At 45.6% G+C, this 15,315-nt stretch overlaps 2 protein-coding genes across 2 annotated transcripts; one reads left to right on the top strand and one right to left on the bottom strand.

Moving 5' to 3' along the window:
- The first annotated feature begins 4,010 nt into the window (after positions 1–4,010).
- Positions 4,011–6,683, top strand: ppcs (phosphopantothenoylcysteine synthetase). The gene is made up of 4 exons (XM_080545887.1): positions 4,011–4,035; positions 4,864–5,409; positions 5,790–5,893; positions 6,336–6,683. The coding sequence occupies exons 2-4, from the start codon at positions 4,866–4,868 to the stop codon at positions 6,657–6,659; spliced, it is 972 nt and encodes a 323-aa protein (XP_080402013.1). The 5' UTR covers positions 4,011–4,035; positions 4,864–4,865; the 3' UTR covers positions 6,660–6,683.
- Positions 6,684–6,705: 22 nt separating this feature from the next.
- On the bottom strand, positions 6,706–14,361 carry utp3 (UTP3 small subunit processome component). The gene is made up of 16 exons (XM_080545886.1): positions 14,261–14,361; positions 13,548–13,635; positions 13,247–13,303; positions 13,099–13,155; positions 12,237–12,348; positions 12,056–12,124; positions 11,702–11,823; positions 10,829–10,975; positions 10,549–10,620; positions 9,998–10,038; positions 9,801–9,897; positions 9,277–9,414; positions 8,771–8,916; positions 8,451–8,520; positions 7,419–7,526; positions 6,706–7,214 (listed from the first exon to the last, which is right to left on the bottom strand). The coding sequence occupies exons 1-16, from the start codon at positions 14,275–14,277 to the stop codon at positions 7,125–7,127; spliced, it is 1,431 nt and encodes a 476-aa protein (XP_080402012.1). The 5' UTR covers positions 14,278–14,361; the 3' UTR covers positions 6,706–7,124.
- Positions 14,362–15,315: the final 954 nt, after the last annotated feature.

The following is a 15,315-nucleotide window of genomic DNA, read 5'->3' on the forward strand; positions in this document are numbered from 1 at the left end:
AGTCTGCGTTTCAGGGAATCAGACGGCTATGACGAATGCATCTCATCACATCTGAGCAATAAGTCAAACAAAACCAAATTAGATTACTCAATTCACGATTGAACTAACAAAAACCCATCTACTGGTGCAGTAATATCCAACTCTCAGATCCGCTGCAGGGCTGCACTGGCAGATCTAGACAGCATCACTGGAGCCATGCTATTTAAAGAATGGGTGATTAACACACAAAACTGATCTAAACTTTCTTTGTGGGTGCTGACTAAGACTAAGAAAATGTACATTCAGAAGAAGAGCATATTAACTCTGAGAGCTACTGTACAAGAGGAGAAGTATATTAAAATATGAAAAAAGGATATACAGATATATAAGTTACAATCGGTGATTATTGAGCTCATATAATACAATAAAATGACTTGAATGTCTTACTTTATGGACAAGTGCCCATGACATGACCATTTGTATGACACCAGAACTCGGTCTAAATAGGAGAAGTGACATGCATGCTGTTGGGACACATGTGCGCTGCTGTTAAAACATTTCCTGGATTAACACGGGGCATGTCCTTGGCGTCAACACGCCTTTAGTTTCCACACCAAAAGAAAGTGTGATTTAACCTTACAACCACAACCACTGATAAGTAACTGAGACCATAATGGCCGTCTTCCCAACAAACAGACTCCACATAATCATCCATTGCCAACTACTTTCACAGTGTAGGATCGAGACAGAAAATTGAAGTGATAAGTATCAACCCTCAAGCTTACCAGTTGGTATAACATCAATGTATTTCACTGATCATTATTGCCATCGAACTAGAGCTACTTTTGATCAGATTAACTGGGAGGTCGGCCATAACAGCAGATAGGTGGGTATCTGGGCAGCTCCTGCAAAGACATGGGGAGATACATGTGCCATACAGCTAGCCAGATAGTGTTAAATCACACCTGAATCAACTAAATCATGGTTCTGGTTGAACCTAAGCTTGCACATTAGGTTGATCATAGAGCAAAACAAGCATGTACCAAGTGCACATTCAGACAAATCAAGACTGCCAGTCCATATCTGGGGGGGAAATCCCACAATGTCTGGCAACATTATTATTGACAGACGACAGACGAAACGCATTCCAACAGCTGATGAGACCAAATGAACCCTGATCACTGACACACTGGCTCACTGACACACTGGCTCACTGACACACTCATCACTGACACACTGACACACTGACACACTCATCACTGACACACTGATCACTGACACACTGATCACTGACACACTGGCTCATCACACTGACACACAACCATGCCTAAAGCAAGTTAGCTCGCTAAGGGGCTTAGCTTAGTATGCAAGCAACACGATCAACACCCATGACCAGCCAGGGGTCTCAGCTCTGGAGGACAGGGGGACAGGCTACCGTGGCGTTAGCTTAGCCTAGCTTAGCTGTCAAAGTTGGCGTTGCTCAGCTGTCAACGGTGCTAGCAGGAGGCTAGCTGGCTAGCTGTCAAGTTGGAGAGTGCACGGAGAGTGAGAGTTATCGCTTAGCTTCTAACGTTCAACGACCGTGTTACCGAGGCAACAAGACAAGAATGGTGTCCCCAATATGCCTCGTCCAAGCAACAAGAGAACCGCCTGTCAGAGGCCTGACTGACTGGTGAACTCAACCCCCCAGAACTTCAGTTGCAGCTTCACTTCCCCCCATGAAAGTCGCGTCCATTTCATGGGCCTCGGTTCTCGGTTCAAGTTCCAATCCCTGTTAGTGTACCAGCCGACAGACTTACTCAGGCTCGTTTGCCGTTGGTTTGGTTCCAGGGCAGTGTTGAAATAACTGCCCCCTCTCCCCTTCCAACCTCTTCTTCTTCAGCCAGAAAGAACTCCCTCAGGTGCCTAATGCACTCTCTTCTTGGCCGTTTGTCCCTGGTAAAGACCCGTTGTACCCTCACCGGTGTGCCCGTGTAGTGGCTTCTCTCCCTCGGAGCTTCTCTCCGCCTTTTCCCGTTCGCCTTTCTCTCCACAGCCCAGCCAACATCCGGGACTCTGGCGTCTGCTTACACACTACGAGCTACACGGGCTGTGTTCGAAATGGCATACTAGCATACTGCTCATACTAGATATGACGTAGATTTTGTGTATGCAGTGCGTTCACACTGTAGATTATGTGACATTTGAGTATGCAAGAAATGTATAAACTAGATTTTCGGTCGGCTGGTATTGGCATACTTATTATGAATTTAGTATGCAGTATGCAGTATATACTCATTGAGTATGCTAGTATGCAGTATGCCATTTCGAACACAGCCCAAGCTACAACGGTGCTACACTTAAAATACCCGGGACTACTTTCCCTATAGAGAACTACACTGGCAACATTACTGCGCGCTCTGCGGATGTACACAGCCACAGGAACTAGTCCCCTCCTCCTCTGGTGATCTTTTGTAGTAATGTAGTAATTGTACACTTCCAAATGGATTAGCAAACGAAAACAAAAGCTTTTATTTGTTTGCTCTCTTTCTCCTTCCTCTTGGCGGCCGCACCCATGTCCTTGTCACACCTCCAGCCCAATCATCCAATGAGAAGAGCGCGGTGATTAGACAGGCTTCCACAGGTTACAGATGGACGGAAGGTAAAATAGTGCACATTTTACACACTTGTTAAAATAACAGTAGCATACAATTATAGATGCTATTGTTATTGTTATTGTTATTGTTATTATTATTGTTATTATTGTTGTTATTATTGTTGGTATAATATTAGTATTATTGATATGGATAATTATAACACAATTTGATCATGATAATTAATGATCATGAATATAATATTAATTATATTTAATTTGTGATGATGCTGATAGTTACTAGAAAGGATGCTTGCTTCGGCTGTCAAACTCTGTACACAATTCTCCACACTTTCCCTGAGTTGTGCACTTCTGTGCTTCCACACATGGTTTTGGAAGGTATGGGCTAGTGTACAAATATATGATGAACATTATGCCCATACTTACACCACTACGCTTTTGAAGCCATGTCAAAAGTGACAAGTGCATACAACCTTACCGAACCATCCAGCGATTTTAAGTAATGAAATATACCCCTTATTATGATGAATAAGTACGTTAATGGTAAATGGACTGCACTTATATAGCACTTTTTTTGCTGCTCCAAAGTGCTTTACAACGGCCTCTCATTCACCCATTCACACACCAATGGCGGCAAGCTGCCATGCAAGGCGCTGGCCCACTCACTGGGAGCAATTTTGGGGTTCAGTGTCTTGCCCAAGGACACTTCGACATGTGGCCAGCTGGGGCTCGAACCGCTGATCTGCCAACCTTGTGATCATTAGACTCTACCTCCTGCGCCACATCGCCCCTAATGAGTGTAGAACAGCTGTCTTAACATAATAACCAGCAATAACCAAACCAAAAATGGTCCATGTACATATGTGTGTTGCCATAGAATACTTGTAAACAAATTATATATCTCCAAAACATGTTTCAAAAAAAGTAATGCTACTACATTCCTAGAGCATCACAGATATGTCACAGAAGAAAAAGTGCCGTATGATGTTTTACAATATCTGTAGGCTACTGCATTGTTTGAGTTGATGGTCCAACCTTTGAAGGTACAGAGATGAGAGAGGGTGACACAGTCCAGCTCACTGAGATCAGCCTGTTCATTAGACATCAGTTTGGTGGGGTAACAGCGCCTCCAGTGGAATCACACTGAACTTCCCTCACTTCCCTCACATTTCTAGCTGCCAGCTCACACATTTGATGATGTCGGTAATAGGCACTTTAAATGACTAAAACGTGTCACCGCTATCTCGGTAATTATTTTCTAAAGTACTGATACAGTAGGTGGATTGAACGTAATGAACATGTCTCCCCCCTTCTCATTGTTCTCTTGGTAGTTCACCCTCCGCAGCGGGAGGGGGCGATAGAGAGCTGGGCACCACCACGAGTTGTTTTGTGTGTCACTGAAGTCATCGAAGAAAACGTCAAAGAGTAGAGTCAGGAAGTTGACTATCTACACTCTCTCAGAGGTAAGGTTTGGAGCTCTTAACTTAACCACTACTAACTTAAAACAAGTATGTTAAATGTAAGCCTCTCTCTATCTCTGAACAATCTACCAAGTAAGTGATTTAGGCGTCGCTTTTACCTGTTTTTTGAAAGCCAGCTGTTTACAACAAGAATGTAGCTATTGTGCTTACTGCTTACCACTGTTAAATCCATGTACTGACTGACAACATAATCTTACTTTTCCTATGCTAATCAGTCACTCTGTCAATAAACCACTACTGATAACGTTCCTACTACTCTTTTCTCAAGGTCACTTTCACTAATAATCGACTAACTATATAGGCCTATCGAAATCTTGCCAAGTTCCTTGGTGAGAGTTAGATCAATCACAATGTTGAACCATGGGTCATTCTTTCTGAATTCAGTTTGTTTTATGTGGTTCTTCTAATTACATTTCAATGTTGTCTGTCTGTCTGCCCTCTCTCTCTCTCTCTCTCTCTCTCTCTCTCTCTCTCTCTCTCTCTCTCTCTCTCTCTCTCTCTCTCTCTCTCTCTCTCTCTCTCTCTCTCTCTCTCTCTCTCTCTCTCTCTCTCTCTCTCTCTCTCTCTCTCTCTCTCTCTCTCTCTCTCTCTCTCTCTCTCTCTCTCTCTCTCTCTCTCTCTCTCTCTCTCTCTCTCTCTCTCTCTCTCTCTCTCTCTCTCTCTCTCTCTCTCTCTCTCTCTCTCTCTCTCTCTCTCTCTCTCTCTCTCTCTCTCTCTCTCTCTCTCTCTCTCTCTCCTCTCTCTCTCTCTCTCTCTCTCTCTCTCTCTCTCTCTCTCTCTCTCTCTCTCTCTCTCTCTCTCTCTCACCAGGTATGGCAGAACCCAGAACCGCAACCGCAGAGGGGAAGCTAGCTGAAGAGTTTGCAGTCCCCTCCCATGTCGAGGAGGTCAAGGCGCAGATGACAGCTTTCGCTGGACAGCATGGCTCTGAAGGCCGCAGGGTGGTGTTGATCACTTCCGGAGGCACCAAAGTCCCCCTGGAGTCACGCACCGTCCGCTTCCTGGATAACTTCAGCAGCGGCCGACGCGGGGCCTCCTCGGCGGAGTACTTCTTAGACGCGGGCTACGCCGTGATCTTCCTGCACAGACATCGCTCCTTGTACCCTTACACACGCCTGTACTCGGGGGTCAATCTGCTGGACAGCCTGCAGTTGGAGAGCGGACAGGGAGGGTCTGGTTCTGGTTCTGGTTCTGGGGCGATCGTGGTCGATCAGCAGGCTCTCCCCAACATTGCCAAAGTCCTGAAGCGTTATCAGGCGGTGAAAGAAGCAGGACTTCTACTGCCCGTGGAGTTCAACACTCTGTCAGAGTATCTGCACATCCTGAAAGCAGCCGCCCAGGCGCTGAACACCACAGGTACTGAGGTTCAGTATTTCTACAGCCAGATAATTTACCCAGATCTACATGGTTGCTTTATGTAGCTAGAGCCTAGTTGATGTTTGACAGAGGTCAGGATGCAGAGAACGCTTCTTTCTTTTTTTTTTATTATTTTTTATGAGTGGGGCAGTCCCACTCATATTTTTCATTTTATTGTCAGATACAGTAGAGATTTAGACAGGAAGGATGGGTGAGAGAGAGAGGAGGGATGACATGCAGGATATGTCCACAGAATTGAACCGGGGACCCTGCGGTTACATGGTCAACGCTTAACCCGCCAAAATAGTAGGAGTAGCTCCTCAGGTACCTCGTGAGTGTGAGACTCTGAGACTCAACATTCTGTGCTCACTTCCCTTTAGGGTCCAAGGCCATGTTCTATTTGGCTGCGGCGGTGTCTGATTTCTACATCCCTGCATCTGACATGCCTGAGCATAAAATCCAGTCTTCCAATGGACCACTTCAGGTAAGTAAGCACCTAAAACCCTGAGGTACATACATCCATAGAAATTCAAATGGGTAGAACAGACATGGTCCCCCCCTCCCAGACCATGGCAATTTGGCTCGTACACCAAAAGATGGCTGACATGGAAATTGTAATATATAGTTCCGTCATTGTTATTGCATGTGGAGAACAGAGAGAAGCTACAGAGTCAGTGGCCGCCCCATAGCAGCCAAGCATCATTTAACTGAACATTCCCCTGTCGGTTGAGTTGGTTGGTTGTTAATAAAAGCTATAAACTTAAACTTCCAAATGGTACGCCCCAAGGCAGTCGCCGGTTCCCCCACTGTGGAATGCTGATTTCAATGGGCATGTCTGTTTTACCCATTCTATTTCTATGCATACATCTGACCCCTCCCCCCCCCCCCTTCATTTGTCTAAAACCATTTTTCTGTGGCCCTTACAGATCAGCATGAAGATGGTTCCCAAGATGCTGTCTCCACTGGTGAAGGACTGGGCTCCGCAGGCGTTTGTGATCTCCTTCAAGCTGGAGACGGACCCGTCCATCCTGCTGGACAAAGCCCGGCGAGCCCTGGCCACCTACAGGCACCAGGCCGTGGTGGCCAACGTGCTGGACACCAGGCGCGGCTACGTGGTGGTGGTGACGCCCGACACCCAGGCTGAGCTGGTCCTCACAGACGAGGACGTGAGGAGAGACGTGGAGATAGAAGACATGATCGTCAGTAACCTGACCGCGGCACACAGCCAGTTCATCACTCAACAAGGCTGAGGCTCCACAGCCGTCGTGGTTACTGGCTCTGGCTCCGCTGGTCTGGTGTGGACTGGATTAACACTGCAGGTCAGAGTGTATCTGGTCTAACACAGCCTTGTTAACTCAACTGCTGCATGGTTCATCACTATAGGCATTTCCAAATTAGACATAAAAAAATTAAAAGCACGCCCAAAAAATCCGTAAATTCCGAATTGACTTGGTAAAGAACATACTAAGGCCCAACATTGCAACATCATTCGTTTAATTACATAAAATCAGGGTAATGTATATCAGTCAAGTTCAACAGATTGTGGACAGAAAACACGAATAGTACACTGGTACAGTATTTAATGTTACGTTGAGGACATAACAATACAATAAAACCCTGGTCTCAAACAATCCATTGGGATTGTTCAGTCTTGTTCCAAAGACTATCCATGGCGGCGTATATTCTGTGCCGTCCTATAGAAGTATTCGCGTAGGTTACTTGAGTTTAACACCCTTTTTAACTCCGGCTCGGATACCAGACAACTCTCCGCTGTATCTCGTCTCTTCGCGACGCACTTCGCGGACCTGGAAAAACAAGAATAAATAGCTCTATCAGATTCTGGTAACTCAAGACAGTATGTTTCTCTCTGTAAGTTGCCTATTCCGCTGTGAAATGTAGCAGTGGTCCTTGGAGATGTGCCTGTTAGAGGTTTCAGGGTGGGGACCCCCCACGAGTCATTTGATGGATCAAACAACAATAATATTCATGTTTAGACGCTGTCTACATACCTGTCCCTTTCTGCGGATATTAGCCCGTCTGAACTTCTCTCTGTGTTTGACTCTGGGATTGCGGTCAATCTTCTTCCGCTTCGGTGTGAGGCCTTTGTTTTTGGCCATCTGCAGAGACGAGAGAGCATATCATATGAGCCGTTAAGCTGACGATTTTATCCAAAGCGACTTGTATACATTTTTCAATGCATATGGTCCCAGCCAGAATCCAACCCACAACCTAAGCGTTGTTAGCGCCATGCTCTACCAACAGAGGACCATCAGGATGTACCAGGACTGTATGCAGTGTTCTTTTTTTTCTTCCCAGGCCCAGTTTTGAGTGAAACAAATCTGTATTATTTTCAATTATTATTATTATGGACTCATATCGCATCATGGTAATGGTTTTCCAAAACAGGGAAAGGATATTGTCTTATGTGAAGACTAAATCAATGAGATAAATCTGATATGACGCATGGGTATGACATGGGGACAGAATGTTCTTGTCTCATGTCATTGGTCCGAATGATATGAATTAACAAGAGACGTAGGAACAATTCATACTGTACAATAAATGACTGTCGTACATTTGGACTCGTATGTAACATATTCTTTATGTATGTTAAGGTATGTATGTAAAGGTATGCATGTTAAAGGTATGTATGTTAAAGGTATGTATACATGTATGTTAAAGGTATGCATGTTAAAGGTATGTTAAAGGTATGTATACATGTATGTTAAAGGTATGCATGTTAAAGGTATGTATGTAAAGGTATGTATGTTAAAGGTATGCATGTAAAGGTATGTATGTTAAAGGTATGCATGTTAAAGGTATGTATGTAAAGGTATGTATGTTAAAGGTATGCATGTAAAGGTATGTATGTTAAAGGTATGTATGTAAAGGTATGTATGTTAAAGGTATGTATGTTAAAGGTATGTATGTTAAAGGTATGTATGTAAAGGTATGTATGTTAAAGGTATGTATGTTAAAGGTATGTATGTTAAAGGTATGCATGTTAAAGGTTGTTAACATGGAGGGTGGTGACATCGTACCTGGTAGGTAATGCGTCTCTTTGCATCTGGATCTACCTCCGCACCTTCATCTCCATCTCCCTTCATCACTCTGCAATGAGGAAATACATCTCCCATCAAGCACTGGCTGCATCATCCCCACACTGGACCAGGGGAGGCTGGTGGAGGTGGAAATCCCGAGTCTGGGCTCGTTGTAATGCATGGAACGGAATACGGAATGGTATCAGTGGTATCGTCGATACCATTCCTCATTCCGTTCATGACAATGAAGCCCATCGTCCGATTTCTACCTTCACCGGCCTCCTCTGCTGTGGATTCAATTGTATCCAGGTTCCACTCACTCCTCCGTAGCCTCTGGCTCCGCGCCCTTCCTCTTCAGTTTCAGCCTCTGCTCCACTCCTCTGTAGAAGCGCAGCGCGGCCTCCTCGTCCAAGTCAGAGTCGGAATCTGAATCTTCAGCCGCCTCGGCCCCCGTCTCTGCAGACACCTGACACCACACAGGGACATGTCCGCTGAAGCATGAGCAACTCAACACCCTCCACACAATCCACCACGGATTAACATCAAACGGCGGAGGCGTCACCCTGGCCACTTCTCACCCGTGAACTGTGTTTAGGACGACGGATATCAAGTCGATTCACTTACTGAGACAAATGTACTTATTTTAAGCTGCTTTGGATTAAAAGCATCTAAATGACTCAAATCTAATGTAATGACATAAATATAAAAGACTTAAGATTGTGTATGCATTGTGATGCATGTGTGAATGGGATTTTGTTGACATTTCTCAGCAATTAATATATAGCAATTGAAAATAATTAAAAACTACATCAAAGCCGTTTCTCACCTTGTCCTTCTTGCTGGAGACGGCGCCCTGCGAGCTTCCTGGCTGCCTGACGGACGTCTTCTTCTTCTTCCCTCCAGAAAGCAGCTGGCGCAGCTGTGGGGCGAGCCGCTCGTCTACGGCGCTCATCTCATTGATCAGCTGCAACCAGTCAGACAAACCCGCAACGTTATCAGCACCAGCGCTCCCACAATAAGAGCTCTCTGCACCTCAGATATACTCATCAGCACCCCAGTGTTTCAAAACATTTGATCTGGATATCAATGATTCCATTTATCATCCAGGATCAGACTGATTTGGGCTGATTTCCCCTCTACTACCAAAACAAAAATCAGCCAGCTGATCTGATACTGGATAGCAAAATGGAATCGGGATCAGAATGATCTAAGTTTAGAAATAACCCCAAACTCTGACAAACAATAACAACAACACCACCACCCCACGCCACAAAGAGTGTAGAGTATGCATACTCCCCACCTCTCCACACACGTAGGCAGTGAAACCACAATGAGAAACCACAGACTCACATTTCTGTAAGCCAGAAGCCTTTCGATCACTGGGTGATTGTGTGCAGGGATCCGCTTTGCTTTCAAGACCAGGTAGAAACTGATGTTTGTGCAATAACTGAAAAGAAGAAGAAGAAGAATCATTTATCTTTATTATCGTCAATTAAGCGTGGCGTTATTTGTGTTCCAATGCCCATTACCATTCTAATGACACTTACTTTAGATAGAGCTGCTGCTTAGTCTGGAGGTAATTGGCACCCTGGAGAAAAGGAGGCAGAAGAGGACAGTAAAAACATGTACAGCACAGAAATGTCACACAAAGAGAGAGAGTGTAGGAGAGGAAGAGAGAGAGAGAGAGGGACACAGACAGAGAGACAGACAGAAAGACAGTGAGAGAGACAGACAGACAGAGAGAGAAGGAGAGGAAGAGAGAGAGAGGGACACAGACAGACAGAGAGAGACAGACACAGACAGACAGAGAAAGACAGACAGACGGACAGAGAGAGAGAGAGACAGGCAGACAGAGAGAAAGGCAGACAGACAGAGAGACAGGCAGACAGAGAGAGAGAGAGAGAAAGACAGGCAGACAGAAAGAGAGAGAGACAGACAGACAGACAGACAGAGAGAGAGAGAGAGAGAGAGAGAGAGACAGACAGACAGAGAGAGAGAGAGAGAGAGAGAGAGACAGACAGACAGAGAGAGAGAGAGAGAGAGAAAGACAGGCAGACAGACAGAGAGAGAGAGAGAAAGACAGAGAAAGGGGCCTCACCTTTCCTGGTGGGATCCGACCGTCTTTCACCATCTCCAAGAGGGGCTGCAGCTCATCCTTCAGCTCTGCCAGCTGCACACGACATGACAACCTCAGTTACTCCAGATAAGACACACAACATTACAACCTCAGTTACTCCAGATAAGACACACAACATTACAACCTCAGTTACTCCAGATAAGACATTAGGACTTCTAATACCACCTTGTGAAAACCAACACTCAAGTCATTCCTCATTCAGCTGCCCAGCATACAGGAGGTGTTGTGGTCTGAGTCTCACCTTGGTCTTGAAGTCCCGGATGAGCTCCAGCAGCTCTGGGGACTCCTGCTTCAGCAGCTTCATCTTCTCCTTCTGGGACATCGTCTGCAGGTCCTTGACGATCCTCTCTTCTTTATCCGCACTCTTCTCCTCCTCCACAGCAAACTCCTACAATTACACACACACACACACAAACACACACACACACACACACACAGACACACACACAATACAGCAACATTAGGACAGTGTATTGACTTTGAAAGAATGAGATGGGAGAAGCAAAGGTGACCGATGTAAAAACTGACTGTTTTGGTGCTGACAACAACACGTACTAGGGTTGGGCGGTTTCACGGTTTAACTGTGAACCCGAAAAGTATTTAGTCAAAACCGTCATAAATTGCTATATTGTAGAGGACGCTACTGTGAGACGCTAATAATTCATATTCATAAGTGTTTCTATGGTAGGATTTGGGCGAGGGCCCTTTAAGGCTGAGTGGCAGTTGTGACGTATGGGGGTTTCACGCAGGATTTAATCGACGGATGTGTTGACTGTTATGCTCATCGATATTACATGATTATGCTAGTGTGCTAAAAAAAAACATTCTCCTCAGTGTTTCCCAAACATAGTCAAATTTGTCCCAACTCATTACGAACCAAAAGTATTTTTTAGTGCTGTTTGTATTTATTTATTTATTTGAAGCGCATTGTTCAGCACTGCACGTGGAAAGTGTTCGAGCAGGTTCGCAGAAACGATGGCTAAATCATTTGGCTCAGTCAAAGCCTTACAACAGTGTGATTTTGAATACCACGGTTTAACCGAAAAATTGCGGTTTCATTTAGGGACGGTTTCCCGGGGTAAAAAAATGAAAACCACCCAAGCCTAATGCGTACCTGTAGGAGGTTCAGGTCGTAGTCCTCCTCAGTCAGATTCTCAGCTAGACGTCTCTGAATGTTCTTGGCCTCTATCTCCTCCTCTTCATCATCGGCCTCTGCATCCTCCTTACTTTTCCCCTCTGCAAAAAGAAAAGGTCAAAGGTCAGTGGTATCAAGGTAACACCTGACCTCACACCCGCCCACACAATAACAGGGGGACACAACCCGCTTACCCTGGTTTGTAATCTTGTTATCAAGGAAACACCTGACTTCAAACTAACACAGCTACATGCTCAACATTCAATGGTAATCAGTGTCAATAATATGAATTTACAAACTAAATATAACACACATATAATCTACTATACTCACTGGCAGCCACGTAGTCAGAGTCATAGAACGACTTCTTCCTATTTCCCCAGGCCATGTCACTTGGGAGACCTAGAAGAGAAAACACACACACACACACACACACACAGAGAGAACCAGTCAATTCAGCTCGACAAACGTGCGCAACATCCGATGGAACAATGCCGAGCTACAAGGATTTTACCATCCTCCTTCTTCCCCTCTAGATCACTCTCCATATCCGTCCCCTCTTCCTCATCCTCTTCCTCCTCTTCATCATCATCTGACTCAGAGAGGTCGAGGGCCATCACTTCCTCCTGAAAAAAACTCAAATCAATATCTGCCACCCAGGCGAGGGAGTCACACAACATGTGTAGACTGTAGACTTCACGTCTGTGTCTCCTAAGGCCCAAATTACACTGGAAGCGTCAACCGTACCTTACCTGCGCGGTGCGCGTGAGTCTCATTTAGGCGCCTGTTCTAACAGATTGTAGCAGCCCCACAAGCTGCGTGAGAGGCACTCACGCTGACTGCTGCTGCTCGCTCGCTCGAGAATAGAAGGCTCGCCTATTCAGCGAACGGAAAGTCCTATCTAGTCCATTCAAAGTGTTTTAGCCTTCCCCCTTTCCACTGGTAATAAGGAATTGGCAAGAATAGATCGATATAAATAGATCAACATTTAAAAACAGATGAAGAGAATGAATATAATATAGAGATAAGTGTTATTACTGGAACTGTATTCTATTAGCGGGATAATGCACTCTATGTATGTCGTGGTGGGTTTTCGGCGTGAGACCTCTTCAACCCTCTACCCCCCAGTACAGTTTCTCTACTGTAAATAAATGAATTCTTCTTCTCGCATTATGACTGCCAATGGCCCCTGCCATAACATAGATTACTTTTTCTTATAGTGACTGAAGGATAGACGATTCACTTAATTAGACAAATGTATTTGTTGTAGTAGGTCGCTTTGGATAAAGGCGTTTGCTAAATGCCCAAAATGTAAAATAAAAAATGTAATGTCGTCCTTCATCATCTGCTGCTGCTGCTGTTTCCCTCTGACTCACCTCGTCATCGATGTCTTCCTCGTCGCTGGCCACCTTCACGCCACGTGCCAGGAGTTGCTATAGAAGACAGTTAACAAACAAGGAGGTCAGAGATCGGCAAAGCTTCTATCAAGGAGTAGGCTATGTAACGGAAAGAGGGGAGACTTACTGAGATCTTCTCATCGTGGAACAGGTCAACCTTATCTTTCATGTACTGTGCAGATTTCTGGTAAAACAAAAAAAAGGAAAGGAGATCAAAATGATGATGCATGCTGAATACACCATGGCACTGTCCTCTAGAAACAGAGAGGAGGTTACAGTGAAAGGACAACTCTGGAGGCAGCAACAGGTACTAGATGATTTGTTCAAAGTTAACAGGTCTCGTCAGTAAACAGACTGTCCAAGATGCAGTTTGGTCTAAGAGTAGTAGGGGGTTTCAGGGGTCAGAGAAACAGACAGAGTAGCTTTACCTTATCTGGGACGGGCATGTCCTTGTATCCTTCAGGATCATCTTCATCATACTTCTCTGTCTTCTTGATCCTCGGAGCCCGTTTGGTTCTGAGAGGAGGAAGAGGAAGAGGAAGAGGACAATTCACTCAACATCAAACGTCAACAACATTCAAATGTAATCTCGCCTGGTCACAAATGGGGATGACCATTCACATCAGGTAGCTAACAACACAAGAAACACGACATTAATCATCATTTCGTTAGAATGATAAGGTTCTATCTCCATTTTGGTCAAAATTTAGTTTTTTTACATAATCTGATCCATTAGGTGTTTATTAATGCCTGTGTGGTGTTATTTTTAAAATGTTGACATTTTTGAGTTAGTAATTCATAAAATACAAAGGTTCCATCTCACAAAACATAATGGAATGTAAAAACCTTGACGCTCAATATCTCTGAACTGCCCTAAACGGAGATAGAACCTTCTCATTCTAAACTGAGATATAACCTTCTCATTCTAAACGGAGATAGAACCTTATCATTCTAAACGGAGATAGAACCGTATCATTCTAAACAGAGATAGAACCTTATCATTCTAAACGGAGATAGAACCTTATCATTCTAAACTCACGATCTGTCTGAACAGTAAAAACACTCTTCCAAATAACACGTTATTCAATCCAATGAGTTACAATGACACATGACTACTACATGACTGTGGTTAGTAACAGACCTTAGAGCTCGAACCATCCTGAGAAGTTCAGTGAAACACTGAAAGCTGAACTTAGGAGATATAAAGTCAGCCTCCACATCAACGCGTTTCTCTCTCCAGTCCCCCACGTGCTTCCGGGTTTTCTTGTTCTACTCTACTCCGTTTGTTTACGCCACAAAGCGCACATATGTGACAGCGCCATCTAGCTGCTGAACCAGTGCGGAGGATATCGGTAGGTATGGTGGGTAGGTGGGAGGGAGGGAAGGAGGTAGGGTGGGTGGAGAGGGAGGGAGGGAGGGTGGAGAGGGAGGGAGGGAGGGAGGGAGGTAGGGTGGGTGGAGAGGGAGGGAGGGAGGGAGGTAGGGTGGGTGGAGAGGGATGGAGGGTGGAGAGGGAGGGAGGGAGGGAGGTAGGGTGGGTGGAGAGGGAGGGAGGGAGGGAGGGAGGGTGGAGAGGGAGGGAGGGAGGGTGGAGAGGGAGGGAGGGTGGAGAGGGAGGGAGGGTGGGTGGAGAGGGAGGGAGGGAGGGAGGGTGGAGAGGGAGGGAGGGAGGTAGGGTGGGTGGTGGGGAGGGAGGGAGGGAGGGTGGGGAGGGAGGGAGGGAGAGGGTGGGGAGGGTGGGGAGGGAGGGAGGGAGAGGGTGGGGAGGGAGGAGGGGGAGGGAGTGAGGGAGGGTGAGGAGGGAGGGTGAGGAGGGAGGGTGGGGGGAGGGAGGGAGGGAGGGAGAGAGGGAGGGAGGGAGGGAGAGAGGGAGGGAGGGAGGGAGAGAGAGAGGGAGAGAGGGAGGGAGGGAGGGAGGGAGGGAGAGAGGGAGGGAGGGAGGGAGGGAGAGAGGGAGGGAGGGTGGATGGATGGATACTGTAGATCAGTGGTTTTCAATTGTTTTGTGCCCAAGCCACACACCATCGAGCAAGCCAAAATCTCAAGGCACATCTGTATTTATATCCGTGCAGAATAGCCTTTATAACACGAGTTATCACTCTTATCACAAATGTTTAGTTTTATTTACTAATACCAAATAAAATTTGACATTAATTGAAATGATGGTGTAGGCTATTTTACGAGAACTGACCTAAC

The sequence above is a fragment of the Nansenia antarctica genome, assembly GCF_963989245.1.
Source record: "Nansenia antarctica genome assembly, chromosome: 15".
In the NCBI taxonomy this organism is placed as follows: Eukaryota; Metazoa; Chordata; class Actinopteri; order Argentiniformes; family Microstomatidae; genus Nansenia; species Nansenia antarctica.

Excerpts from the sequence above, each read along its gene's own strand:
- ppcs (XM_080545887.1), top strand. The coding sequence starts at position 4,866 with ATGGCAGAACCCAGAACCGCAACCGCAGAGGGGAAGCTAGCTGAAGAG. Across the intron at positions 5,410-5,789 it reads CCAGGCGCTGAACACCACAG|GGTCCAAGGCCATGTTCTAT; the intron begins GTACTGAGGTTC and ends ACTTCCCTTTAG. Across the intron at positions 5,894-6,335 it reads CTTCCAATGGACCACTTCAG|ATCAGCATGAAGATGGTTCC; the intron begins GTAAGTAAGCAC and ends TGGCCCTTACAG.
- utp3 (XM_080545886.1), bottom strand. Across the intron at positions 12,349-13,098 it reads AGGAAGACATCGATGACGAG|GAGGAAGTGATGGCCCTCGA; the intron begins GTGAGTCAGAGG and ends AGTTTTTTTCAG. Across the intron at positions 8,917-9,276 it reads TCTCCAGCAAGAAGGACAAG|GTGTCTGCAGAGACGGGGGC; the intron begins GTGAGAAACGGC and ends GTGTGGTGTCAG.